This window comes from Carassius carassius, chromosome 20 (assembly GCF_963082965.1).
Source record: "Carassius carassius chromosome 20, fCarCar2.1, whole genome shotgun sequence".
Taxonomy (NCBI): domain Eukaryota; kingdom Metazoa; phylum Chordata; class Actinopteri; order Cypriniformes; family Cyprinidae; genus Carassius; species Carassius carassius.
This window is the reverse complement of record NC_081774.1, coordinates 4,380,504-4,408,264: the sequence shown is the minus strand read 5'-3', so window position 1 is coordinate 4,408,264 and position 27,761 is coordinate 4,380,504. Positions and strand designations below refer to the sequence as shown.

Genomic DNA, 27,761 nt, shown 5'->3' with positions numbered 1-27,761 from the left:
AGGCTTTAAGCCATACATTTCTAAAATATGAGGTAAATCTTTTGGCATCGAAGACAATTTTCTAATCTGGATTTCTTAGCTAACACAGAAAATAATGAACAAATGAAACAGGGGAAGAAAAAGTGCATGCCAGATGTCTTGAGACTAATCTCACAGTATTTGAGGAAACTTAATAATAATAATAATAATAATAATATTTTATATATATATATATATATATATATATATATACATACACACACACACACAAAAATAACCTGAGAGTGAAATGAAACTACAAACTAGACAGTGTGCTTCAGAATATGCAAACCAAAATCTAACTTGGACAAAGACCAAAAAAACAACAACAACTAAAAAACCACTTGGGTGGACAAAGTAATTAAATCTGAACCAACAAACCCACAAATATGGCATGATCTAACATTATGTACAGGTTTATCATGCTGATAAAGTGCTGTTAAGCTGGACAGATGGGGACTGGTCAATTTTGGGTTGTGCTCAGTAGAGTTGAGGAGAAGGGAGGGAAACTACAGCAGGAGTCGGTCGCAAATCTTCGTCTCTACGACAAACGTGTTCTCGAAGTGCCGGATGCTGTGGCAGTTCCTGGTCTCCCTCTTTTCAACTCCTGTAGCAATAACAGATTCGAGTCGGGTTAAGCAAGGATGTTGCATGTACTGTGATGCATAATTGTTGCATGCACATACTAATGTCGATAATATCATAGCTACACTTTTTGTCCTGCCTGGTTCAGGAAGTATTTTACACCACCATTCAAAAATTTGGGGTCAGTAAAATTTTTCGTTTAATATTTAAGAAATCTCTTAAGCTGAACATGTCTGCATTGAATAAAACAACAGTTATATTATTATGATTTAAAATAAAAAAATTTTTTTTTATAGATTTTAAAATGTAACCTATTCCTGTAATGCAAAGCTGAATTTTCAGCATCATTATTTCAGTCATTAGTCACATGACCCTTCTGAAATCACTCCAATATGCTGATTTAGAAAACATACAGTTGAAAACAGTTGTGTTGCTTAACATATTCATTGAAACTGTGATACTTTTGATGAAAGATTATTTGATGAATAGAAAGTCACCTCTTCCGGTTCCCAACAGTCAGCACAAGCGTTTATTACGTTAGAAATCTGGATATTTATCTTACAAAAATGCATTGATTCGCTACAGGGGGCCTTTATTCAGCCCCCGGAGCCATGTGAGGGATGTTTTATTACAGATGTGAGCACTTTATTTCACGTCTTCTGAACAGTTGACAACAAACACCCCCTTTCCCCATTAAAAGGCTTGGAAGAGCAAGGAATTTTTTTTTATATAACTTCGACTGGATTATTCTGAAAGAAGAAAGTCACATACACCTAGGATTCTTCAAGGGTGAGTAGAAGATGGACGAATTTTCATTCTCGGGTGAACTAACCCTTTAAACACACTAGGGCTGCAACTAACGACTATTTTAATAGTCGACTAGTCACCGACTATTGAAACGATTAGTCGACTAATCGAATAATTATAAAATTTTTCTAAAATTTAGCATGAGATCGCTTTAATTCTGTGGAAAATGATAGTAAACACAAGAAAGAAGGGGGTACTTCAATGAAAAATGCATATTTTATTGAACTTTGCTGCTGATAGGCCGATTCATACTAAAAGTAAATAAAAATGCCCTGTCTAAAAGCAATTAGGCACAGCGCTCGGTCAGTATAGACATAAATGCATAAATAAAGAAACTCTATCATTTTTATAAAGGACAGTCACATTTGTTTTATAAGAAAAAATAAATTAAAATCAAAATCAGCGAAAATACGCTTATAAAATGTGACCCTGGACACAAAACCAGTCTTATGTTGCACGGGTATATTTGTGGCAATAGCCAACAAAACATTGTATGGGTCAAAATTATAGATTTTTCTTTTATGTCAAAAATCATTAGGATAATGATATTAAAGTAAAGATCATGTTCCATGAAGATATTTTGTAAATTTCCCACCTTAAATATATAAAACATTTATTTGTGTGAATGGATGCAGCACTATCATCAATAGAAATGGACAACTTTGAAGGCTATTTTCTCAATATTTCTATTTTTTTGCACCCTAAGATTCCAGATTTTCAAATAGTTGTATCTCGGCCAAATATTATCCTATCATAACAAACAATATATCAATGGAAAGATTATGTATTCAGCTTTCAGATGATTTCACAAGTTCGCATTTACTTATAATTAAATAAAGGTTAGGCGTATTTGGCGTGCTGTCCGGGGGGAGAGCTCTGAGCCCGGCAAGACTCCCAAGCCCGGGGCGGAACCCTTACGAAAATTAACCATGGTTTTACTACAAATAAAACCAAAAAACCATGGTTACTATAGTTAAACCATGGTAACCACAAATTAACCATGGTATTTGTAGTAAATCTGTGGTTATACAAATGGTAGTCAACACGCCAAAAAACCATGGGTTACTACAGTTTTACTATAATAAAACCATGGTTATTTTTCGTAAGGGCAGACCTTTTGTTTGTAAAGAAGTTTAAGAAAGGTGAATGCTTTGACATTGCTTTAATTCAAGCCCCAAATTATTCCACAAAGTAACCCCACAAACAGACATAGAAAAACTCCTCCTGGTGGAACCCGTCATTGGGATCACAAAGTTCCCAGATCCTCTCAAACTGTACGACAGCTCTTTATGAGAAAACATATTTTGAATGTTCACAGGTATTAAATAGTGATACGCTTTAAACATAAAGTGTGCATTATATAATTTTACAAGATCCTGCATTTTTAATAACTTTAAGAAAGAGAGGATTTGTGTGCTCAAAATAGGCAGCCTTGTGTATAATTCGTACAGCTCTTTTCTGTAGCAAACAAAATTACTGTATTACATTTTTGTAATTATTGCCCCATACTTCTACACAGTAGGTTAGATATGGCTGTATTAAAGAACAGTACAAGATATGGAGTGCATTATGATCAATGATATGTTTAACTCTACTAATTATAGCAAGGCTTTTAGAGACTTTAATAGTTATATGTCTGATGTGGGCATTCCAACTTAACTTATGGTCTATCGTTACAACTTAAAAATTTGCAAACAATACACATTTAACCAATTGACAAACATTAAAAATATCATTAATGTACAAATTAAATAATTTGGGGCCCAGTACTGACCCCTGAGGGACACCACAAGCAATGTCAAGACATTCAGAAGAGAGCTCACCCATCTGGTCACCCATCACCCATCATTCCTGTGACTATCCAGAAAACCATCTGCACCCGGATGAGTGAGAGGGAAGTCCTTGAGGAGCCAAGCTACAACTCCCACACCTCAGCCTCTGCATCACATTACAGAGAGATGCCCTCTGATCCAAACAACAACTCCCACAATGCATTAGTGTCTGACGTGCATCACTTCCCCCTCTGTGTGGTTTCTAAACCGGAGATGTTCTGTGTACTCGTGAGTCACATTTACAAACCTACGTGCGCACGCATTAATCAAGATGAAGATCGGTGTCAACGTGCCACACGCACCAGACTGAATGTACCCAGCACATGCACAGATTCACCTGAACTAAAGCAGTCAGACTCATAAAAACAGGAAGACTGTGTTGTATTATCAGGTTATCAGCAAAAAAGCATCTGAATTTCACAAGATAACGGTGCATATATATATAAAAAAAAAAAAAAAAAAAAAACAGGAACTAAACAAGCCAAGAGACAACCACATCTGTGTGTGCGCCTGTCAGACAGGTTTATAAAGATGGAGGACAAGATTGTTCTGCTTGAATACATTTTAAAATGTCATTTATTCCTTTAATGATTTTTCAGCAGCATTACTCCAGTCCTGATTTAGATGCTGATTTGCTGCTTAAGAAACATTTCTTATTACCTTCAATGTTGAAAACGGTTGTGCTGCTTACCTACCATTCAAAAGTTAACACTTCTTTTCAGCAAGGATGTTATAAGTTGATTAAAAGTTATTGTAAACACATATGATTTTACAAAAGATTTTAAATGCTATTCTTTGAATTTCTAATTCATCAAATAATTCAAAAACAAAACAACCAAAAAAAGGTATCACAGTTTCCAGCCTTGGTGAGCATATAAGTCTTCCTTGAAAATCATTCAAAATCTTAGTTCTTTCAATCTTTTGTAATAATAATAATAATAATGATAATAATAATAATAGTAGTATTCACAATGAAGTTAAATTAGCAAAAACCAATAAAACAAGAAGTCATGAAACTCACGTCTTTGGCTGCCACGCCGTCTCAGTCTGTAGGTTTCTTTTCCATAACAGAGCCGGTGGATGAAGGGTCCCAGCTGACGCATGTTCCTAATGCGCCCCGTCACCACCATCTCTTCCTGAATGATGTAGGTCTGGGGCAAATACATCCCCCGCTGCCAAAACACAAACGCATAGAAACAGTCACATTGAGCTACAGGCTTCATTCCATCAACACTGACACATTAGCAATGATGAATCAAACAGATCAGAAATCTGTGTGTCACCTTTGCTAGGGAAGTGAAAAAACTCCTTTTAGGGTTTGCATGCATACATTTTTTTTTATATTGAATTAATAAAAAAAAGGATATAAAATTATATATAAATGGGGAATTTTTAATTAAATTACAATTAAATACTAAATATATTAAATGTACATTTACTAAATAACAAATTATTAACTAAAAATAATTATAATATCTTAAAATCTTAAGTTTCCACGATTTTGTTTTATCCTAGTTTATTTTACACACATATACATACATATATATATATATATATATATATATATAATATATATATATTTTTTTAAACCATGGGAAGACTGTTTTTGCAGGTAAAAATTATATTTCTATTAACAAATGATTTGGCGCAGTTCTACCTTCAGAAATCATTGATGAAATATTTCACATTTCAGAAATAAAGGCTGGACATCAAACAAGTGACTCACGATCCGAGCCCTTTTGTTCATGTGTTACATAAAAGTTTATGCAATCTGTTACCTTGACATTGACAAGCAGCTCCCACAGGTTCCTGGGCGGCATGACGATTGTCGTGTTGAGTTCAATAACATAGCACTTATCCAACGCAATATCATAGTAAGCTGTGAGTCCCTGTGTTAACAAGAAAGACAACACCTCCGTTAATAACGATTCTAGAATCAAAAAAAAAAAAAGAAAAGAGAGATTGGTTTAAGGTTAATACAATTTACCACCATTTAAAAGTATGAACTCTTAAAACTAATACTTTTTCTCAGCAAAGATGCATTAATCAAAAGTGACAGTAAGACCATTTATAATGTTACGAAAGATATCCATTTAAAATGAATGCAGTTCTTTTCAATCATCTATGCATCTATGAAAAACATTGACAATAAGAAAAAAAATTTCTTGACCAGCAAATCAGTATATCAGAATTATTTCTGAAAGATCATATTACACTGAAGACAGGAGTTTAACTATGATGGAGTTAAGTCTTCTAAATTGTTCTGTTCTCATAGATTTATAGCTTCTGGGGAACTTGGAAATGTGGCTTTCACAGAAACATTTGCATGTACTCCTGTGCTTGGCACATTGCGCTGAATATTAAACAATGACTTTAGCAGACAAAAGGCTTCCTTAGAAATGGTTTACAGTCCATCTGGGGGAGCTGTGATGACTAACAACCAGCTTTTGTGCAGCCAGAAGAAATTAGAAGAAACTAGAAGAAACTGTCTCGGAGCCAAACGGGCAGAACTTTACTTCAAGTCCTTCACGGAAAGATCCTCACCCTGTGAAAGTCGTGAATGATGTCAGCCGGGTCGCTGCTTCCGAAGTCGGGAACAGGCACGCTGATCTGCTCGTAGTTGTCATCCGGGTATATGCCGATGTTCTCCTCCAATTCCTGTCTTCCGAGTAATGGGGCGAACAGGGGGTCCTCGTATATCACCCGACAGTGGAACGAACTGTCCTCTGGGATCTGGAGAAAGAAAGCAGAGCACTTCAATAGAGTGCACTTGAACCAGTGAACGGAAGACTGAGTGAAAGATCCAGCAAGGTGTTTCTATGGTGATCGCTATGGCAATGAACTTTAATATGCTTGTTGGTTAATAAAAGATGATTAACAGATAAAAGAGTGACGTCTGGTGTCTCACCTGCGGGCTGAAGTAGTGTCGGTACAGGCATACAGAGGCAATGATCAAGCCTGACAGGAAGATCACCAAGCCGAGCACCACGCACCAAAGGCCTCTAAAGGAAGACATCTTAGATCTTACCGGGAGCACCAACTCATCCTGCTGGGAAACAAAACAACTTCAATTAGTTTTTATGCATTCAGAGAACTTCAGAGAAGTTTTCATTGGCTTTTTGATTCTGGATTGCAAAGGAAGTCCATTCAAAAATGGATTATCATTATTTTCTCCCCCTCATTTTTTGATACAAACCCATATGACTTTTTTTTCTTCTGTGGTACACAAAGCATGACATTTTTAAGAAAGCTGGCAATTAAATGGTTCCAGGAACTGCTGACTTCTATAGTATGGACAAAAATACTATGGAAGTCAATGCAACCCAAAAATGTTAGCTCACCAATGTTTTTCAAAATATCTTCTTTTGTGTTCCACAGAAGAAATAAAATGCATACAGGTCCACATTCATATTTATTATTGGGGGGACTATCCCTTTAATTTCAAATTTGTGAGCATTGGTAATTCTTGGAGATGATTTACAGGACATCCAAACTTCCCATTACAAAATCTATACATACAAGCTGGCACAAACTACACTGCAAAAATTATTTTCTTACTCCGTATTTTTGCATTGTTAAACATCCATTAATCAAGACACATTTACTTGAGAAACTAAAGGTTTGAAACTAGAAAAAATGCATAAAAATTAGGTGGGTTTATGTTTAAAAAAATTAAAATAAGGGGAAAAAATTAATCATCTTATCCCTTCTTTTTAGTATTAAGCATAAGCTCAATTCATTTTGATAAACTGTCCAGAAAACAATCTTAATTAATATCTTAATCATTTTCCTTCTTGACTAACTGCATCTTGATTTAAGAATTTTATATTTGTAATGAAAAACAAGACAGAAATACTAAGAATATTCTTACCCCACTGACATATTTTTAGTATTTTAAGCATAAACTCACTCAATTGTAATAAATTTGTTCAGAAAACAAGACTTAATATTTTATGATTTTCGAAAAAAATGTGCAGTGCACCCAACCCAACCCGCCAAGACATTAGTCACGGCAGCGTCTCAAGACGTCAGGTGGCGTGAGCAATCCATCCGCCTCCAGTCTTTCAGACGCTGGTGCCGAGTTCACCAGCTCGGATTGGCCCACGCAGGCTCTGGATCATCGTGAATCAAACAGACTTGCTGACAGAGCTACTATCTCCTCCTGGCAGAGTGATATTTATAGGCACGTACTGTACTTCCACACTCCTTATTTGTACAGGAGTTCCAATCTACGTAGGGAGGACACATGCTAGCAGCTAGTAGGAGACCGTGTGTGGGAACCAGGCTGAAAGCAACAGTGCTAGTATCAGATTAGATGAATCCACGAATACAGGCACGTGAGTTTGAATTAAAAATGTGACGCACTAGAGAAGGGACCTTTCTGAGTCGCCCACAAATGTCCTACTTTATAACGTTTTTTGATTTCTGTTACTCCCAGCTGAGGTCTAACAAAAGGACTTTATTTAGCTTTTTAGTCAAAACCCCAAAGATCTGATGCACATTAACAACTTACAATGACTCAAAACTGATGCATTCTCAGAAATAAGAAAATTAGCAAATCTGCTGTCAGCATCATACTCCTCAGAGCAAGACTCAGACAACAAGACGGATGTCAGGCATCCATTTTGTGAAAGCAAATATCCTATTTCTCCCCGGCTGACAGGATCAAGCGTGGAGCGAGGACTGAGCATTCCAGGCAAATCAAAACAACAGGCTGCGGTCATCTGCACTGTCACAGCTCAAGTCAAGTAGTAATAAAAGGTTTTGCAGTTGAATAACTACTATCATGACACACACACACACACTCAAATACAGCTCAAGCTGATTTGTTGGGCACTAATCTGCAGTGGCAGTTCACGCTGAGGGATGATGTAAAGTCATTCTGCTGTGCATCTCAATATTGGCTTGCATCTATCAACTGTAGACCAATGCAGAACTGCAGGTCCAAGCCTGGCAAAGTGTTTAATATATACTTTAATATTAATATATCCATAAAAGTTGTTCAGTTAAGACATAAGACATCTGATACGTCTTCTCAATCTGTAATAGTAAAATTAAGCCAGAAACTGGTGCATTCTTAGAAATAGAAAAATTGCAAAATCTGATGTTAGCATAATTTTTCTCTGACAAAAAGAAAAAAAAAGATAAAAGTTTTCCTGTGCATCTCAATACTGTCTCACATCTATCAAGTACGATCCATTTTTTTTTTACTTCAAAAATGCACAAGACTGCCAAAGTGAATACTAATTTTTAATGAAATACTAATCATTATCATCATCATCATCATCATTATTATGGTTTCTAAGCATAAAAATGGTATTCATCAGATTAGATTGACATTAAAGCTTTGTCTATTAATCACCTAACTGGTTTAGAGACATAATGGCTCTGTTATATTCGAATTATTAAAATGCTATATTACATTTTAAGCACAAGTTATGCATGAATTTTTTTTTTTTTTTTTGCTTTTTGACTTCTTTTTGTCTGGAGTAACATGACAAAAGAAAGGATGGTTTCACAGCAGACCACAACACAATAGACAATAATGGGATATTTAAATAGGAAACTATAACTCACGTGAGAGTATGGCATGTGAATTTCCTCTTTGTCTCCATCGTTCTCCTTTTCGGGCTTCTGTGCAGTTACTTGCTGAAAAGATATCTTCACCATTTTCGCTTCCTCCTAGTTTTCCGCGGTGAGGATGTCCAGTTGTGATTTTACCACCATGGACGCTTCTGTGCTGTGAATGAAGTGCTCGACAGAGGGTGAACTTAAAGAGGATTCCCTCGCTTCCGGTACACTTCAAAGTAAGAGTCCACCAATCGGCGTCTCTTTTCTAAAATTAGTATTACAGTTTTCACAAAAACAAAAAAAAAAAACCTTGTCAATTAACCCGTGCAGATCCGAATTATGTAATAAAATGAAAAAAAAAGATGAAGAAGTTTAATTTTTACTCCAAATGCAACAATAAATAATAATAATTGGGGGGAATCAGTTTAATATTTCAAATACACATTGAATGTCCCTGCATAAGCATTATCCATCCATGATTCATCTATACATTCATTATTTTAAGATTTTCATTTTACATCCATTCCCATAAGATTTTACCTGATATCACATTTTGCATTTTTTTTTAATATACAGAATTTTACTACAGCTCATCAATGTCTATTTTGCTTAAAATGCTAAAGAAAAACCTTATAATTTTTTGCATTATTACACACTGATGCACTAATACTTTAATTACATTATTTGTGCAATGTTAAGATATATATATATATATATATATATATATATATAACCGAAAGATATTCTGCATAATGATGACGATGAGAAGTCATACTGTGCCAAAATGAACCATGGTTTTACAACTAGTTGAACCATGGTTACGTGGTTATGTCTTGCGACACTAACCATAGTTTAACCATGGTACTTGTAGTAAAATTGTTGTTATACAAACGGTAATCAATGCGCTAAAAAATATGGTTACTAAGATTTTACTATGATAAAACCATGGTTAATCTTCATTCTTCTAATTACTAACCTTGATGATATATCAAAAGATTATGTCACCATAAATGTGATCGTAAATTAAAAGAAAAAAATACAAATTAATAACTTACACAGATTTAAAATATTTTTTTTAAATTAAAGTAATAATTGGAATAAATAAAAAATTATCCCACTGGATTTTTCTTAATCAGCCATTCATCTCCGCCTGGTCCCGTCTTGGACTTTTATTGTGGATTTATTTCCCACAAATGGATGTGCATTCCGGTTCTATTTCAGCCGTTTACAGTGCTCTACTACGCGTTCTGATTTGCATCAGACTGCCGGAAGTCAATAAATAACCTGACGCTGATGAATGCTTTTTACGGCTATGACGCGCCGCAGAAATTAGATCAACTCTGCACTGATGGAAATGATGCCGTGCGCGTTTAACTCAATTCCAGTAGAGGACACACTTTTGTTCTGTCCAAAAAGAAAGAACCGATTTCTGTAATTGTCATATTGGTGAAAACTATTATTTATTTGTGTAATGCATAAAAACGTCCAGCCTCTCTGGCTGATTATGTCTTTGCCATTTATTTTTTAGTCCCATCCCATTCAATCTCTCGAAGAACCTTTTTGAAGAGATTAATTCTCATCATAGTCTGTAATTTACAAAATAACAAAGTTTTAACCCTCTAAACTCGAAAACCTACGTTTGTTGAGTTTTAAGTAAATCGGTTCCAAGTTAAAACCCGCAGTTTTTATGAGAGACAAAAAAAAGACTTACACACACACACACACACACACACATATATATATATATATATATATATATATATATATATATATGTTTTTTTTCTTTCTAAGGTTAATGCCAGGATGTTGATTTTTCTCTGACTAACTTATTCTAACTAATTGACTTAAGGAAAGTATAGCACATCTATCTATCTATCTATCTATCTATCTATCTATCTATCTATCTATCTATCTATCTATCTATCTATCTATCTATCTATCTATCTATCTATCTATCTATCTATCTATCTATCTATCTATCTATCTATCTATCTATCTATCTATCCATGTACTCAGTGTAGTTGAACTTAATTTTATTCTGAACTGTCCTCTAGTCATCTACAGGTTCACAGGGCGGGTTAGTTTTCAGTGCCCAGACAAAGGCGAGGCTGTTGATTGGTTACCAGTCAGTCCATTCACATGTAAATCAGCCCTCATAAATGTCCCCCTTCAGTCGCCCACTTTTCACAGTAGTGCTTGTTAGCACAGACTTTTGTCTCGAACAGAACCCGCCGACCATCTGCCCCCCATCCTACGTCCTCTCAGCGGTCTCTATACTGCAGCAATATGGCCCCTGCGTCCCGCAGCAACACACACGAGGAGGACTATTTCGGAATAAAAGACAGAAAGGTACGCAACGCGTCTTGTTAATCCCACAAGCAAACGTTTATCGACGCTTTCCACAAACTAAACGCATTCTCTCTCCCTCTTCAGACGAGGAAGCCGCTGGTGGAGAAAAAGAGACGCGCCCGCATCAATGAAAGTTTACAGGAGCTGAGGCTACTGCTAGCCGACCCGGATGTAAGTTCATTTAGCAATTCTTCAAGCATCTGTATCCAGCATACAGCGCGAAGACAGTATTAACGTCGCTGTTTATTTATTTATTTTAGCCGCAGGTAAAAATGGAGAATGCCGAGGTGTTGGAAATGACCGTGAAGCGCGTGGAAAATATCCTGCAAAACAAAGCGAAGGGTAAGAAGAGGCCTGCATTAAAAAAAAAATCGAATGTATTTGGGCCATGACGTCACGCCGCTTTTCTCCTCCGCAGAAGCTGACAGCGTGAACCGCGAAGCTAACGAGCGGTTCGCTGCGGGATACATCCAGTGCATGCATGAGGTGCACACCTTCGTGTCCAGCTGTCCGGGAATCGACGCGACCATCGCCGCCGACCTGCTCAACCACCTCCTGGAGTGTATGCCTCTGAACGACGAGGATCGCTTTCAGGACATCCTGTCAGATCTCCTGTCGGACTCTAGTAACTGTGGCACTTGGCCTGGCGAGGCGACGTACGCCGCGTTGTCGCCCGGAGACAGGAGCGTGGTCAGCAGCGGCTCCTCAGTCTTATCCCCGGCCCCCTCCAGCACCTCCAGCGATGACCTTTGCTCTGACCTGGATGACACGGACACGGAGCACAGCCGAGTCTCGGTGGACGCCAGGGAACAAGCGCCAAGCGTGCCAACCGTGAATCTCTCCAAGTCCATGTGGAGACCTTGGTAGACAGATGCTTCTGGAGATCCCAACTGATCCATGAACAGTATATTTTTTAGTTTAGAGGTATATAAACATGCAATAGTCCAGGAGCACCTTTATGACAGACCATGGACAGTTCTACATAGGAATAGGGCAGCTGCAAGTTTTTTTTTCTCTGGTCATTTGTGACCTTGGGTCAAAAAAACAGTCATAAGATTTATACATAATTTGCAAGCTGAATAAATAAGTTTTCCATTGATGTATAGTTTGTTAGGACATTATTTGGGTGAGATACAACTATTTGAAAATCTGGAATCTGAGGGGGCAAAAAGAAAAAAAAGAAAATATTGAGAAAAGTTGTCCAAATTAAGTTCTTAGCAATGCATATTATCAAAATTTAAGTTTTTATTTATTCACGGTAGGAAATTTACAATATATTAATGGAACATTATGCCGTTTTTTTTTCTCGTGCTATTGTTACAAATATACCCGTTACCTATGACTGGTTTTGTGGTCCAGGGTCACATTTGTCATCGGCCCGTGATACCCCTCAGAAGCTCTTCTTGGTGCAACAATGTGCATTTTAGTTCATTTTCACACAAACGTTCGTATTTTTATTTAATTGTTTTGTATAAGATAAATTAAAGCAACTCTAAGGATAAATAATATTTCTAGGGAGTGTTTTCCCATCTCTAATTATTGTAGGCTAGGGTGTAAATATTTCAATGTTGTGGCTGTAGATAGATCTCTGACATAAAAAAAGATGTAGCCTATGTTATAATTATGAAGTAATTTTGAAATAAATGTAAATCTCATTTAATGTGTTTTATGTGTGATTGTGATTTCAATAAAACGTTTTGATTTCATCACTGTAAAGAATTTCATGTTTTGCCATTTTTTTCTAGGCTAACGCGAATTTGAGACTGTTCGCGGAACTGACCAAAAGCAGATGTTATGCCGTTTTAAGGCAGTTGCTACTGCTTTGATGAAATAATCAGAGTGTGTAACTTGTTTTATCACACCTTTTCTATTATTTCTTAGTGTGAATGTCCGCTTCGGGTGTTTTGGCCCTGCAGACGTGTAAAACTTAACAGCTCATTCACTGTTAACCATCACCGCAGACACAGTGACTGGCACTGTAAGGTGTCAGACTCATGTGGTGCTGTGTAGACTAAACGTGTGAGCCTACTGGTCAAGTATGTCATAGAACTTAAGCAAAGTAAAATTGGATGTTTGCAGTTTATATTTAATAATGCAATTTTGGCGGACACTTTGGTTGTAATCGTGAATCCTGCAACCAAGGTAAATAAACCCTGTAAGTCCGTTATCCGTTACAGTTAACTTATTGGTTTTCGTCAGGTCTGACGTTCCGTAACTGTTAAGTTTGATCAAAAAAAGATATTGACTATAGACTATATGTAGTACGTGAAAAAATAAGTTAATTCAAATGACTTTTCCAGGAGATATGGTTGACGACTTCAGATGAAGTCTAGCTTTGCATAAAATATACATAGCAGTTAAAAGTGTAATGTAACACGTAACATACAACGGTTCAGTAACCACCAAAAACTAACATATTTAGCGTGCTGTGACTAACAAAAGACTAGTAAAAATCTAAGATTATTGGACACTCGTGAGGTCTTAAGTAATTTACTGTATAGGCCTACGATAGGTTTTCAATCACGTCGACAAAAAAAAATTATATATATATATATATATATATAATTCGCGTTATCACGTTATCAGTATCACGTTACATTAGTCCCATTACATTGGTTAAACATATCCTATCCATTGATCTATATTATAGGTAAGCGATCCTACCACAAAACCATTTTTGAGGTTTATTTTTAAAAGTCCTAGGGCTAGGCCTGCAGACGGCAGCTGAAAGAAGTTGAAATATGAAATATGCATGATTAAAGTTGAGTTGTCTGAATGGATAGTTTTCAGAGATCCTTTCAGTGTCTTAGTTTATATAAATCATCGTTTGATGTCAATTAAATACGTATTAACTCATTTAAATCCACAGGCTGTATTAGCGCTGCTTTCATCGGATCGGGGCCGGATTGTCGGCATCTGAAGGTTGTTGTCTTGGTAGGAGGCCTGAAGAAACCATTCACACCTTGTACTCAAATTGTCGCAGGTGTGAAGGAGAGGAACTAGCGCGTCTTTCATGTGTGGAAGCACAAACCCCTGTCTGGTCAAGCAGCGAGTGGAGTCTGAAAACATGAAGGGAAGCTAGCTGTGCGTCGGATGTGCGCTGTATAATAATAAAAGCTGCTGTAACGGTCGTCTGACTTTGAACATATGGCGCAGAAAGGGCCCCTCTGTTCCAACGGTCCGTTTGCGCAGGACCGGCAAAAGATTACCACAACGAAAAAACACTGAGAATAGAATATGATTACAAAAAGTCGAACTTCTGCTCTTTGATTTCCGTCTTTTTTTTCTTTTTCATCAATTTGCAATGTTTGATAAAAGAATTAGGATTACATTCTGAGTTATCAAGTGAAAAGAAGTTTATATAGGCTAGCTAAATTTAATTTTAATATAATTTTATGTAAAGCTAAAATGCTTTACAGAGGGGTCTCACTGTCAAATTCGAATAAAATTCAAGATTGATAGTTTCATGTGACTATTTGTATGAAAAAAAGAAGAAAAAAGATCAGGGCAATTTATTTCCAGTTTAATTTCCAATTTGATGTCATTTTTTTATGATCACAATATATGTAAACATGTATGGAAAATGCAGTAGTTCATTTAAAATAATGCCTGTGTATATAAATGTAAGAAGAAATGCACATTTTAAAATGCATAAGGCATGCTAATTAGAATTTTTTTTTAACCAAAAAGCAGTTTAATTGATCTAACCTCACATAGGCTACACATTGTGCTTTAAATATAACAGGAAGAAATACACAAACAAGAGTAATTTCTAAAAAATAGACTTTAATTCAAATTCACTTCAGCATGAAGGAACACCGTATAGTAACGAGTTCAAAAGTGACAGAACACAGCACATTTCTTCACAACGAGGGCTAAAAGTTTTTTCCTCGACATTAAAGACTTAATGAAAAGTTGACCTCCATAGTAGTGTAATAGTCATTTTTAAAACAGACCTTTGAACCTTCTATTGAAATCTCATTCTGCCCATATGTCCCAAATAAGGTGGTTTTTGTGCTGGGGATTTATGGTAGTTGTGGTCTTACAACAGGTTTTCACAGGTTTAGGTAGGGACACTCAGTAAGATCAAGATCTCTTGTCTGTGTAGATTCAATCTAGGGCTTATAAAAGAGGAGAAATTTAACACTGAGGTACTACATCGCAACAGACCTTCAGACAGCCAGTCTGAACAAGACAACAGCACCTAAACTCTTTAGCTTGAAATACTTTTCACATAAATGTACCTAATGCTACTACTGCACTGCATTCTCGACACACTCACTATCTGAGCAAACGAGCTGCAAGTGCTAAAGGAAAGTGATGCGAGATACCGTGGTGAAGATATCGTGGTTTGTGCCAATTATGTAGAGCACGTTCCATCTGTCCTAGTTTAATAAATAATACTGCAGCTCACAATCTACAAGTCCACAGTGTTAAATTGTGAATTTGAAAGGATATCAGAAACATATCCGACAACACAACTATCAAACACCAGAAGAACTCTATTAAGAGCTTATACGTCTTATCAAAAGAGAAAAAAGAAACAAACATATAAAATAGTTTTTTTTTTTTAAGTTGTAAAGAAGAAATAAGTTAGTATGTGCACGTTTAAGGGAAAAAACTGTCAGGGAAACTCTGAAAAAGAAAATATTATTCCTTAATATAAAAATCTAACAGAAATGGTCATTGAACAGCTCAGAGTCTGGCTTTAGAGACAGTTTAGACTGTCTGGAAATAATTAATTCTCTCAGTCATTCATGTATTTACACATCTGTACATATACACAGAAACACATTCACACAGACAAGTAACAGAACGAGTCTTCATGAATGTCCGAGGCTGCGGCAGGAGCGTCTTTCGATGCTAAAATGTCCGCTTTGTCCAATCAGACGAGGTCTGTATTCTTACAGGTGGGAACAGAGAGGTTCAGTTCAGGTGACAGAATCTGGAAAGCAATGTGTTTCTGAGTGTGAAGAGTCTTCACTGCTATTGGCCGGAGGCGCCGTGACATCATTGCTTTCTGTTTCTCCCATGTGCAGATCTGGTGAATCCTCCTCTGTCAGGGTTTCACTGACCTCTTCACATCCGACACACGCCTGCAGATAAACACTCTCATTAGTCTGCATAAAGTTTGAAAGCCATTTTACTTCATTAACGTGAAGTAGCCTCCTGTATTCTACAATTAAGAAATGCTTTGCTTGACTTCATCTACCTGGTGGAATTGATAGTTAAATGTGGTAAAATGGATTACCTTATTTTTTAATGAGTTTTATTTTTATTAGTTTTTGTTTAAAAAAAAAAAATAAATGATAAAAATTCAGATTACATTTTACCACCTTAATATTTTTTAAACGCAGTTATCATTAAAAAAGCGACATATTTTGCATTTAGTTGTAATTCTACTGATAAAAATATATATATATATACATATATATATATATAATAATAATATGTATAATAATGTATAAAATAGATTAATTGCATCCAAAATAAAAGTTTTTGTTTACATAATATATGTGTGCGTAATGTGTATATTTATTATTTATATATAAATTCAAATACAGGCATGTACGGTATATATTTTAGAAAAATATGTTATGTTTATATGTTCACAGTATTTATATACAATATAAAATATAAGAATATAAATGTATATACAAGTAAAGATTTTCAAAATATTTACTGTATGTATGTGTATTTAATATATACATAATAAATATACACAGTACACATACATATATTATGTAAAGAAAAACTTTTATTTTAATGCGATTAATCACTTGACAGCACTAGTATAAAGTTAATAAAATGCAAACACATATACAATCAAATATTTACACTACTTTTTAAAAGTTTGTGGTCTGTACTTTTATTCAGCAAAGGAGCATTAAATTGATAAAAAATATTTATATTTATTTTCACCAAGCATATTAGAATGATTTCTGAAGGAGCATGAGACACTGAAGACTGGAGAAACGATGCTGTAATAATATATCAAAACATAATTTTTTTTTTTGTATTGTTTCCATGCATCAAAATAAGAACAGAGTTCATGCATTAAAAACTGACTTCAGTATATATACCAGTGTATACATACCTTGACGTCGAAGGCTTTGGGCAGCCCGCCTCTTCTCATCCAGGGATGCACCTCCAGCAGCTCTCTCCTCTGCTCTTCTGTAAAACGTGGCTGACTTTTCTGCATCTGCCGCAACCTCTCCCTGTCCTCCCTCAGAACCGTCTGGATGTCCCTGCAAAAGGGAAAAAGATGTTTGTATTTTAGCATCAAGTCAGCATCCATGATTATTTTCATGGTGAAAACCATGTCAAAATACAATAAAAGATTAAAAGCTATATATATATGCGCTTGAACTGAATGTGGTTTGATTGGTTTGTTTATGACTTCAAAAGTGAAATCCTGATAAAACAAACACATACACACTCAATCAGTGGATAAATTCACTGAAAACTTGTATAATAGCGCCCCCATGCGTCTATCTTTAACCTTCTGTTTTTAAAAACTGGGTATACATTTTAACATTGGTTTTCATCCTGTTTGCATAAAAATAAAATTAAGGACACTATGAAACACACTAAAGATTTAAGTAAAAACAGAATATCTATATCTATCTATCTATCCATCTATCTATCGATCTATCTATAAAAATAGATGAAAAAATTGATTTGCATATTAGGTTAAAAATGAGCTGCACAGACACAAGACGTCACAATTTAATGAAACTGAGGTGCAAATAACTACAAACTTCCAAGTTTTTTAAATGTAATGGATTAAAAAAACAACTAAAATCAACACTTGGCAGATTTATTGACAGTGAAGTAGTGATTTTACTTTCATTTGAAGTAAACACGGAGTCCTAAAATTGTCACTTGTTTCATTTATTCATGTTTGATAAGTTACAATAAAGGTTTTCTTTTTTTATGACAAGTCATAACAAAACAGCCTTTCCAAAACACATCTATGTTTTGAAATTTTGCATGCACATTCGTGACCCTGAATGAAAAATATATTTACACATTTTCAAGTAGAATTTGTTTAACCAGTGTTTCAAGCATTTTGAAACTGATTGTGCGTCAAGCTGACAGGAAGGTAACAGACTTGCTCTTCTAGACTGTATCATTCAGTGTCATTATTATGCCACAGATTGTTTCGCCATCTCAAACACAGTTCTACAGAAGAAGGGGAGGAAGGGGGGTTGGTTACTGGTAAGTGGGGTGTGTGTGTGTGTGTGTGTGTGTCTATTTCTCCTCTCTCCGCCCACTCACCGAGATGGTAACTGGTATGACATCGTAACATCTTCATCCACGTTAGCCATGAGCAGCCACAGTGGGTCCTGCAGCGCATACTTGATCAGGGTCTCGCTCCCATCTAGTGCCAGTGCCCCAGAGCCTGGACCAGAGCCTTGCCCCTTGGCCTTATGGGATTTCTGGGAAGAATCCACACTGGCGAAGTATTTACTGCTGTTGTTGCTTGTGTTGCTGCTTCCTGAGGAAGAAATAAAAAAGAAAACAACGAGTGACCTTTTGAACAGCAAAGGTTTATAATGGAAATTCTGTATTGGCGAAATCAAACAGAATATACAAATTTAGAGGAAGTGGGAAAAACATTTTTGGTACATGTTTGTTATTGTGGGTTTAGAATATGAGGTTCTTCCTATTTTGGGATTGGTTTTGTGTGATTGCATAAAACAATGTCAGGATGTATAAAACAATATCATATTTTTATTGCATGTGTAGGACTGATCTGACTGCCAGACTTAAACTGTCAAATGCATTTTTGCGGAAGAAAGGCCCATCTTAATGAGGCAATATCAACACAAGACAGCCATTATAAAAACGTTGGACAAAAAATATCAGATTTGTATTGAAATACCATACTCCCATGGTTAATGCAGCCTTATAGACCTTACAATGTTTGTTCACAACTGTTAATTTATTTCAGCTTTTGTTTATTATAACAAATTGGTAATCAAATAATTGTTTCTTCTTTTAAATCTACATGAAAAATACAATAAAAGATAACCATGTGTTTTTTTTAAATGTTTTTAAAGAAGCTGCATATATTTGATTTAAAAAACACAGTAAAAAATTGTGAGATATCATTACAATTTAAAACAACCACTTTTTATTTAAATATATTTTTAAAATGTAATTTCCTCCTGTGATTGAAAAGCTGAATTTTCAGCATCATTACTCCAGTTTCCAGTGTCACATCATTCTTCATTCTATTTCTAATATGCTGATTTGCTGCTCAAGAAATATTTCTGATTACCGGGATTATCAATGTTGAAATTAGTTGTGCCGCTTAATATTTCAATTTTTTTTGTGGAAACAGTGATATTTTTTACAGGATTATTTGATGAATAGAATGTTCTAGCATATATCAGGGATAGAAATCCTTTGTAACATCACACATGTTTTTACTGCCACTCTTCATTAATTTAATGTGTCTTTGGTCAATAAAAATATTAATCAAAAAAGATAATGTATATTCATCTTTAGTGCTTTAAATAAAGGATTATCAGCATCAAAATCGATATAAAGACTTTGTAGTAACAGCCCTGCTTGTCTACACTACAATCTGCACGCTAGAATGGACTGATCAGAAATAAACAGGACAGACCAAAGATGTATAAACTTCTGAACTCACCAGTTCTGCTGGCAGACGTTCTACAGCCGTTAGACCCAGAGCCCATGGAGCCTGATGTGGCAGAGCCAGTGCCGGAGCGGGAGTCCTCTGGGAGAATGTCCAGCAGGTCACTAGATGATGAGAACGCATCGCTATGCTGACCATCGACAGGTGACCCTTCATCCTAAAAAATACAGAACATAATAAAAATCAGTTACATACATTACACACTACATTATCAAAACGTCCCAGAATATCCTCTAATACAAAGAATATAAACTTTTAAGCTGCATGGTTTGTAACATTATGAGAAAGTGGAGGTAGTAATTTTTTTAAATGTATTATTTATTTATTTATAAAATATCATATCCTGTCAGGGAATGCTAAATAATTTTGCATGCTTTAAAAAACTGCTAAATTTTAAGCAGCCTGGTTTGTAGCATTATGGAATCGTGAACAAGATGGTATAACAATTTATTAATATTATCATCATCATTTCTTATTACTTTTCATTTTAAATACAGAAGCAAGCGTGACATCATATATTGTTGGAGGATCCTAAAATTTTGCTCATGCTTAAGGCCTAAGGTAAAGAATACATACTTTTCAGAATCATGGTTAGTACGTCATTTGCACATTCAATTATATTTTATTTATTATAATAAAGAAAAAAGTAAATAATGCCACCTGTTGGTCAAACCAAAATTTTGCATTTTAGTTTTTCTGTTTCGTTTGTGTGCTGTTTTAATACTTTCAGACAAAATTAAGGAATAATGTGTTAGAGTAAGAAAAGTATTGAAAAAACCCACAGTGGTCAAAAATGCACTGTAATAAGATTTCCGACCTGTGGAACATCCTTGTTAGTTTTAGGCTGCCCGGCTGTGCTTCCTGCTTTCTCCACACTACTGCTGCAGCTGGTCTGTGGTATAACAGATGGCGCCGTGCACTCCTGCCTCTCAGCAGAGCGTTGAGTCTCCTCTAACTGCAGCAGGTTGAGCTGCAAAGGTGAACTGCAGCGAGACTGGAACAAAGGCGGAGACGGCGGCCCGCCTCCACCCATGGACTGAGGGGTGGGGCTTCGTGAAGGCTCCTCCCTCAGCTCAGGCTCTGGCGGTTTTGGGGGCTCCACAGGACACGTGAACGGAAACGGCTGTGGCGGGAATGGAGTCTGTGGGGTAAAGGGGTTCTGTGGGCCGAACTGGGTCTGTATGGTGAATGTGGACTGTGGAGGGAATGGAGCCTGTGCGGCAAAACTAGGCTGAGGTTGAAAGGTAGGCTGTGTGGGGAACGGCTGCCGTGGACTGCCGCCCATCTGTGGGAACACGTAGTTGGGCAGTACCAGTGCCACCATGGGCGTGACCAGAGGAGCCGAATATGGTGTCTGTATGGGCTGCATGGGGATGCGCGGATCCTGGCTGCACTGACTCTCCCCAAAGCCTGAAAGTGGAGCATCTACCCTAGGCTGCATGCCGCCAGCTCCTGGGTACATCTGGAGCGGATACGCGGGCATCACAGCCGGATAGGCGATGGGGAACGTGGATTGGGATGTGTCTGAGGGAGACCAGGAGGTCTGGTTGAGTCCCTGCAGCTGAGGTCTGGGTGGAGGTCTGCGGCCTGAAGGAGTGCTGTCAGAAGACTCGTTTGCCTTGATCCGCTTGGACTTGGTCTTCTTGCTGCGACCCCGGCGGGTCCCGGGGGTCTCCTGTGCGCCACCACCACCCTGCTTACAGGAACGAGCAGTGGGAACAGCTACAGAGAAAGACAGGAAACAATTATCCACTTAAATCATGTAAAAACCACTTTTATGCAATTTTCTTTATATTATTTATATGAAATGATCAGGTATTTTTCACAACATGTTTTGGATGATGGTAGACGCACACTGCATTCCCAAAAGCATGTTATAAACAACACATTATAAACTCAGAGCACATATGCAGAGATGAATTTGTGTGGAACAGCATTTACTGTGAACCAAACCGCTCAAAGACACTGAAAACACTGGATCGTGAGCTGCTCACGTGTAAAAGAACACAGTGCTGTGTAGCTTTTGACTAAAATCCTTCCTTACCCTCAGTTGCGACTTGTCCTTTCTGTCTCTCCAGATAGAGAGAGCAGTCGGCTTTGAAAGCGTGACAACCTCGCAGCTCTCTGAAGCGGCTGAGGAACGCCTGCTCTTCCTTCTGCGTGTGCGCTGCCAGAACCTGCTTGGTCAGGCCCAGTTTCTTGTAAGCCTCTCGCTCTTGATTGTGCGGCGAGACTGCAGCCAGAGGAACAGTGAGACTCTGACCTTCAGTGCCTTCAGCGCTGGGGACATCCTCGATGATCTCTGCAAAGAACAACACAAGACGTTTAATTACAATGAGCAAATTATTTTCCCAAAACTCAGGTGACACGGCCAGCACTTGTTTACGGGCTGCATCCAGGCCTTCTCATGTTTATCTCATGCATGTTGGGATGGGAATCAGGGGAAAATGCTAGAAAGATGCATACATTCCTCAAGCCTTGCCAGGGTGATTTGCACCTTTATTTTACTCATCAACCCCATCAAATGGCTTCGCAATCAATTTTTTGTCCCTATGTCATGGGAAGAATTTACTAACTTTGAAGTTTGGAAGAGTACTCTCGCTTTGGAGTGATGTGTCTTGTTGAGGATACGACTAAAACAAAAAAGTTGTTTTTTTTTTACCAAGGAAAAGACAAAACACATACAGCTCTAATACAGATAAGATAGATATGTATCCAAAACCTAGTGAGCTGCATAGGTAGCATTTTATTATTTCTCCATATTGGATGATGCATATCAACTAATATTGGATATAGTGTTAAATGTAAACTTTTTGTAAAAAAAAAAATATTAAAACAGATATCCATATTTTTTTTTTTTTGGACAAAAGAGTACAGATTTGTCATATCATTTATAACATGAAAATAACAGCTTATCTCTGTATCAACAAATTTATGTTTTAGAAATGTTATTTATATTATTATTTTAAATGTTGTTTATTAATTTTTTTATTTTATTATAAATGCAAAGACTAGAAACAATTATATTATTTAGAATCTTTATTATATTATTATCATGTTTATCATTAATTTATATATCTATAAATAAATAAATATTATATAATAAAACTATTATTTCTTAATTATACATTTTATCATACCAAATTAATTAGAAACTATAACTTAACAATAATTTATAACATTATTATTTTACATTAATTTTATAATATTAGCATGACCTATTATATAACAAAAACTATTAGAAAATAACTAATTTATTATAAAAGATTACTGTAATTAATATAACTTTTTCAATATCAACTAGTACAGATACTTTTATATCTTACCAAGAAAATTGTCCAAATGCAATTAAATGGACAGTTTTGCCTAATTGTTCTATATGCTAATGGAAACTAAAATTATTTCATATGTAGGCAGCAGACATCACGACAGCTCACTAGGTTTTGTAACAGAAACATTATTAATAAGAACAGATAGACAGGAAAGAAGACAGACAGACAGACAGATACACAGAAGAAATCAATTTACCTTTTTTGTCTCCTACATGTACAATGGTGCTGCTGTAGCTGCACTGGCTGGTGATGGACATCACACTTTCAGGTTTACTGGGCAGAGCGAGTGGAGTCAGAGACGGACTCACTCCACCAGAGCCTGGAGGCTTCTTAGACACATCTAATGATGAGAGACCTGGTTGGTTCTTTAGATGGCCCGCCTCTGAACACAGAGAAAATGCAGAACAAACAGGGTTCAGAACTGACGAATTTACAGGGATTAATAATCAATATGGCCTGAGAAGCACATATAGCATTATACAATCATTTTATATTTGTTTTCATGTAAATGTGTTTTTATGTTTTTTCGGTTTTGTGTGATGGACTGAACACCGCAAAACTGCAAGTTCTGCCAATTTAAATATGTTTTAACATGTGACTTTTTCCAGTACCTTCAGACACTTGCATGGAGCTCTCAACACCTCTCTGCTGGTCTTCGTCTGAATTTGAGGATGTTGTGTTTGAGGAGGACTGGCACTTTCTCTTCACTGTAATGGGCACGTTACAGCTCTCCAAATACCTGAGGGAGAGAGAAAGACGTCAATGGAAACAAGGTTTACAAATGACTAACCAGGCTGAATGTAACATAAAAGCTCATCTAATCTGCTTTGTTTTGTATTTATTACATTGTTTTCTACTATTATGTCTCTATAATCATTTGATTATTGTGGTCTAGTGGATTAAAAAGTCCTATTACCAAATCCTATTTGTATATAAAATATTTGTAAATAATTGTAAACTTTATGAGGGATTAAAAAACACCTTAATAGTCAAATGCATTACAACTACCGGTCAGCAGGATGCAATTTTGTGTAGTTTTCCATTGATTTAGGCTTTAGGCCGAACATGTAGAACGATTATCCTGCTGAGGACAAGTGCTAATGAGTCTTCACATCCTGTGAAACCTAATGTTCTCTCACGAAATCAAGTTCATTCTCCTTCATAGCACGCTTAATTCAGTTTCTCATACTCTCTTTGCATCACAGGATCAATAAGTGCATTACATTTGGTTAAGAGAGTCGAGACGGTCTCCGTTCATGCACCATCAGTTTTCACCGTGATGTGACTTTGTGTCTTTGTACCTGATTACACTGTCCAGGCAACTAATCTGTTGATAGGAGTAGACGGTCTGGTCTTTGAAGGCCAGCTCCTCTTGCACTGCAGCATGCTGCTCATCAGGAGACCCTCTCCAGTTCACAGGATCTTTGAGTCGAACCGCTGGACTTTTCTGTAGAGACTCTGCAGAGAAAAAAAACGGCCTTCAGAAGGGCTGCAACATTAGTGAGCCTAGTGTGATTATTACAGGCTAGAATTTAATTAAACTAATTTATATCAAAATATATTATATGTACAAAATCATAATTACCAAAATATACTGGGTTTGTAACATGAGAAAAAAATCGGAGATCATTCTAATATACCGATTGGATGACTAACATTTGTTCTTATTGATTTATTATGTTTAAAACAAAGCTGCGTGATATTTTTGTGGAAACTCTGATACTTTTTTTTTTACTTTCAGGATTCTTTGTGGCTGCATAGAAATGTCACTTTTTATTTAAACAATTTAAATAAACAATGCAGAAAAATCGCTATTATATTATATTAAAAGTATTAACATGCTGCATTTGCGAATGGATGTTTGTCAATAATTTTGACTGAAAAGTAGATTCTTTTACAGCAGAGGAAGAGTTATTCAATGAGATTTGATGCATTTTTGCTACTTTATAAGCAATAAACAAACGTTTCTATATCACAGTTCAAATCACAATTGCAATATTTGTTCATAAAATCACTCTATGCATTAATGAGCCCTAGTCTTCAGACACAGATTTGAGTAGCACACAGAAGCACAGACTCTGATGACAGATGAGAGTGCACAGATGGTAGAGGATATTGGTACATACTAGTAGGGCTCTTCTTCTGCTCCTGGCTTTTCTGCATGTGAACTCCTTTGCATATCTCCTGAAAGCTCCTCTGAGAAAAGACACACACATAAAGGACAAATAAATTCCCCACAGCCTCTTTAAATTGTCAACAGAGCTGGGTAGATTACTTATGAATTGTAATCAGTTACTGATTACAAATAACATGACACAATTTGTAGTCAGTAATATAATCTCTTAGATTACACATTTTTGGTAACGTAATCTGATTACTTTTGGATTACATTTAGATGACATTTGTGCTAACCCTTATTTGATAGCACATATATTGAATTAGCCTAGTCTTTTACTAATCTGACATATACAAAGAAAAAATATATTCCACAAAATATATTTAATTCACCAACAAGAGCCACAATTGCTTCTTTTTCAAGTGCAATGTGTGGACAGTTAATACTTACAAATTACTAATACAATGTTAACACCTTGCTGTTAGTGTTTGCTAGTAACACTGAATAAAACGTATAATTAATTACTTATAATTAAGTAAATTTAGAAAACAGCTACACTACAAAAACCAATATTGAAAAACAAGAAATTCACAGCAATATCACCGCCAGGTTAAATATTTAATCTAATATAACACTAGAAGTGCATATGAATGTATCAATGAAAAACAAAACAAAATAGCTACATTGCAAACATGAATTTTGAAAAAGACTAAAAAAGGAAGAAAAAAAAGGAAATTTAGGAGAATCAATGAATTGTGAACAACTTATTACCATTGTGTAAATAAAATGTAATCCATAAAAAAGTAACTGTAGTCTGATTACGAGGATTTTAAAAAGTAGTTTACTCTAATTACAAGTACTTGAGTTTTGGAATCTGATTACGTAATCCAGATTACATGTAATCCGTTACTACCCAGCTCTGGTTGTCAATGCATGAATAAAAAAATAAACGAGACCGTGAAGCATTAACAAACTAACAAACAAAAACCCACTGAACTAGAATTCATCATGTGACTCACTGGTTTGGCTATCCTGGCATACTCTTCCTCTTGTCGGAGGCGTGTTCCATTGCTGTTACTTTCACTAGACGACGCCACACTCAGCAGGTGATCATTACTGCCCAGACTCCCATAGCCGCTTGAACCGTTGTTGTGCACAGGCTACAACACACAAAAACACAATTTGACCATTTCTATCACCCTAAAGGATGAAATACACAACACAGAGAGATTTTAAAACACCAGGTATCACAAACTTGCCAATTTTGTAAATGGTTACTGAGAAAAAACTGGACATCATACACTAAACTACTGTCTGTCTGTTACACAGTCTGTTCCATGAATCTCTGACATTATGTGGTGGGATGTTAATGCCCTTTTCATGTAAATTCAGTTCCATTAATCTGGTTCTTTCCCCTGGGAATGAGTTTCCGCACCTGCAGCAGGAGTCTGTGAATTTGCTCCGTTATCTCTTGGATGTCTGAGTCTATGGATTTTCCCTCAGCTGCGGCCGGAGCTGCAAACACATCTTCATTCACTGGACCCCTGGTAGAATGGACATAATTACAGTTACACTACCATTCTACATTTTTTGAATGGTAGAAAAAGAACTATTTTTTCCTGAAAGAAGCATCACATGTTCACCAAGGCTGTGTGTATTTGATACGGTAATATTTTGAAATATTATTACAATTTGAAATAATTTTCTATTTGAATGTAATTTAAAATGTATTTTATTCCTGTGCTGCAAAGCTGAATTTTCAGCATCATTACTCCAGCCTTCAGTGTCACGTGATCCTTCAGAAATCTTATTAATATGCTTATTTGCTGCACAAGAAACATTTCTTATTATTATCTAAAGTTGTGCTGCTCACTTTTAATCAAAATAAAGCACTTTGCCGAATAAAAGTTAATAATAAAAACTTCAGCTATTATCAAGCAGATATATTCTCTTATTCATCTTATGCACTCACATGCGAACTTTGTGTCTGCCGATGACGAAGGAAACTTTACGGCTCCAGGGATTGACAAAGCTGGACCAGCTGGTGTCTATGGTGATGTACTCTCCATTACGAGCACAGAAGCGGATTGAGTGATCAAACGGCTGGCCAGCGTACTGTAGGACTGATAGGACGGAAAAAATAATAATTTGATCCATCCCAATTTGTCCCAAAACAACTGACATATAGTTTTCTCTGATTAAGGTTGGAAAAAATACCTTTGCACAAAAAAAGTTAAACACCACCGCTAATGAACTAAATAGAGAGAACAAAGACTAAACGGATTGACTCACTCTTCCTGTGGATGCCGAGCATGACTGGCCGATCGCTGGGATGCAGGTGTAGCAGGACAGGTGTGCCAATCAAATCCTGTGGCAAGTATCCTAGTAATGGAACGGCCCTACGGGAAAAACATCCCATAACAATTTGGATTAGGTCTGACAACTGTTTTTGGCTTTAATATGCATGATTAGGAGAGATG

General features: G+C 36.3%; 4 protein-coding genes across 6 annotated transcripts in view; 2 read left to right on the top strand and 2 right to left on the bottom strand.

Annotated features, from left to right (window-relative positions):
• Positions 1–7,324, top strand: part of LOC132096097 (G-protein coupled receptor 55) — a 35,160-nt gene extending 27,836 nt beyond the window's left edge. Inside the window, exon 3 of the mRNA XM_059501251.1 lies at positions 7,220–7,324. The gene's annotated coding sequence lies outside the window, so the exon portion shown is untranslated. The remainder of the gene's footprint in view (positions 1–7,219) is intronic.
• On the bottom strand, positions 383–9,071 carry itm2cb (integral membrane protein 2Cb). Of its 2 annotated transcripts, none has more exons than XM_059501252.1 (6): positions 8,820–9,071; positions 6,151–6,291; positions 5,787–5,975; positions 5,021–5,131; positions 4,264–4,414; positions 383–625 (listed from the first exon to the last, which is right to left on the bottom strand). In XM_059501252.1, the coding sequence occupies exons 1-6, from the start codon at positions 8,910–8,912 to the stop codon at positions 528–530; spliced, it is 783 nt and encodes a 260-aa protein (XP_059357235.1). In that variant the 5' UTR covers positions 8,913–9,071; the 3' UTR covers positions 383–527. The 2 variants fall into 2 exon arrangements, with proteins under 2 accessions (XP_059357235.1, XP_059357236.1); XM_059501253.1 differs by having other exon boundaries at positions 6,151–6,288; positions 8,820–9,062.
• A 1,895-nt stretch (positions 9,072–10,966) lies between these two features.
• Positions 10,967–12,881, top strand: hes6 (hes family bHLH transcription factor 6). The gene is made up of 4 exons (XM_059501243.1): positions 10,967–11,162; positions 11,247–11,333; positions 11,423–11,504; positions 11,581–12,881. The coding sequence occupies exons 1-4, from the start codon at positions 11,100–11,102 to the stop codon at positions 12,027–12,029; spliced, it is 681 nt and encodes a 226-aa protein (XP_059357226.1). The 5' UTR covers positions 10,967–11,099; the 3' UTR covers positions 12,030–12,881.
• Positions 12,882–14,931: 2,050 nt separating this feature from the next.
• LOC132096093 (period circadian protein homolog 2-like) overlaps positions 14,932–27,761 on the bottom strand; it is a 31,415-nt gene continuing 18,585 nt past the window's right edge. The window contains exons 10-24 of one of the 2 annotated variants that reach the window (XM_059501241.1): positions 27,574–27,680; positions 27,254–27,404; positions 26,717–26,825; positions 26,301–26,441; positions 25,292–25,361; positions 24,467–24,623; positions 23,777–23,904; positions 23,362–23,547; positions 22,410–22,466; positions 21,878–22,135; positions 20,651–21,555; positions 19,828–19,990; positions 18,444–18,663; positions 17,260–17,410; positions 14,932–16,258 (exon numbers count right to left, since the gene is read on the bottom strand). In XM_059501241.1, the coding sequence (XP_059357224.1) occupies positions 16,094–16,258; positions 17,260–17,410; positions 18,444–18,663; positions 19,828–19,990; positions 20,651–21,555; positions 21,878–22,135; positions 22,410–22,466; positions 23,362–23,547; positions 23,777–23,904; positions 24,467–24,623; positions 25,292–25,361; positions 26,301–26,441; positions 26,717–26,825; positions 27,254–27,404; positions 27,574–27,680 (2,968 nt within the window). In that variant the 3' untranslated portion in view covers positions 14,932–16,093. The remainder of the gene's footprint in view (positions 16,259–17,259; positions 17,411–18,443; positions 18,664–19,827; positions 19,991–20,650; positions 21,556–21,877; positions 22,136–22,409; positions 22,467–23,361; positions 23,548–23,776; positions 23,905–24,466; positions 24,624–25,291; positions 25,362–26,300; positions 26,442–26,716; positions 26,826–27,253; positions 27,405–27,573; positions 27,681–27,761) is intronic. The other variant, XM_059501242.1, reaches the window with a different exon arrangement.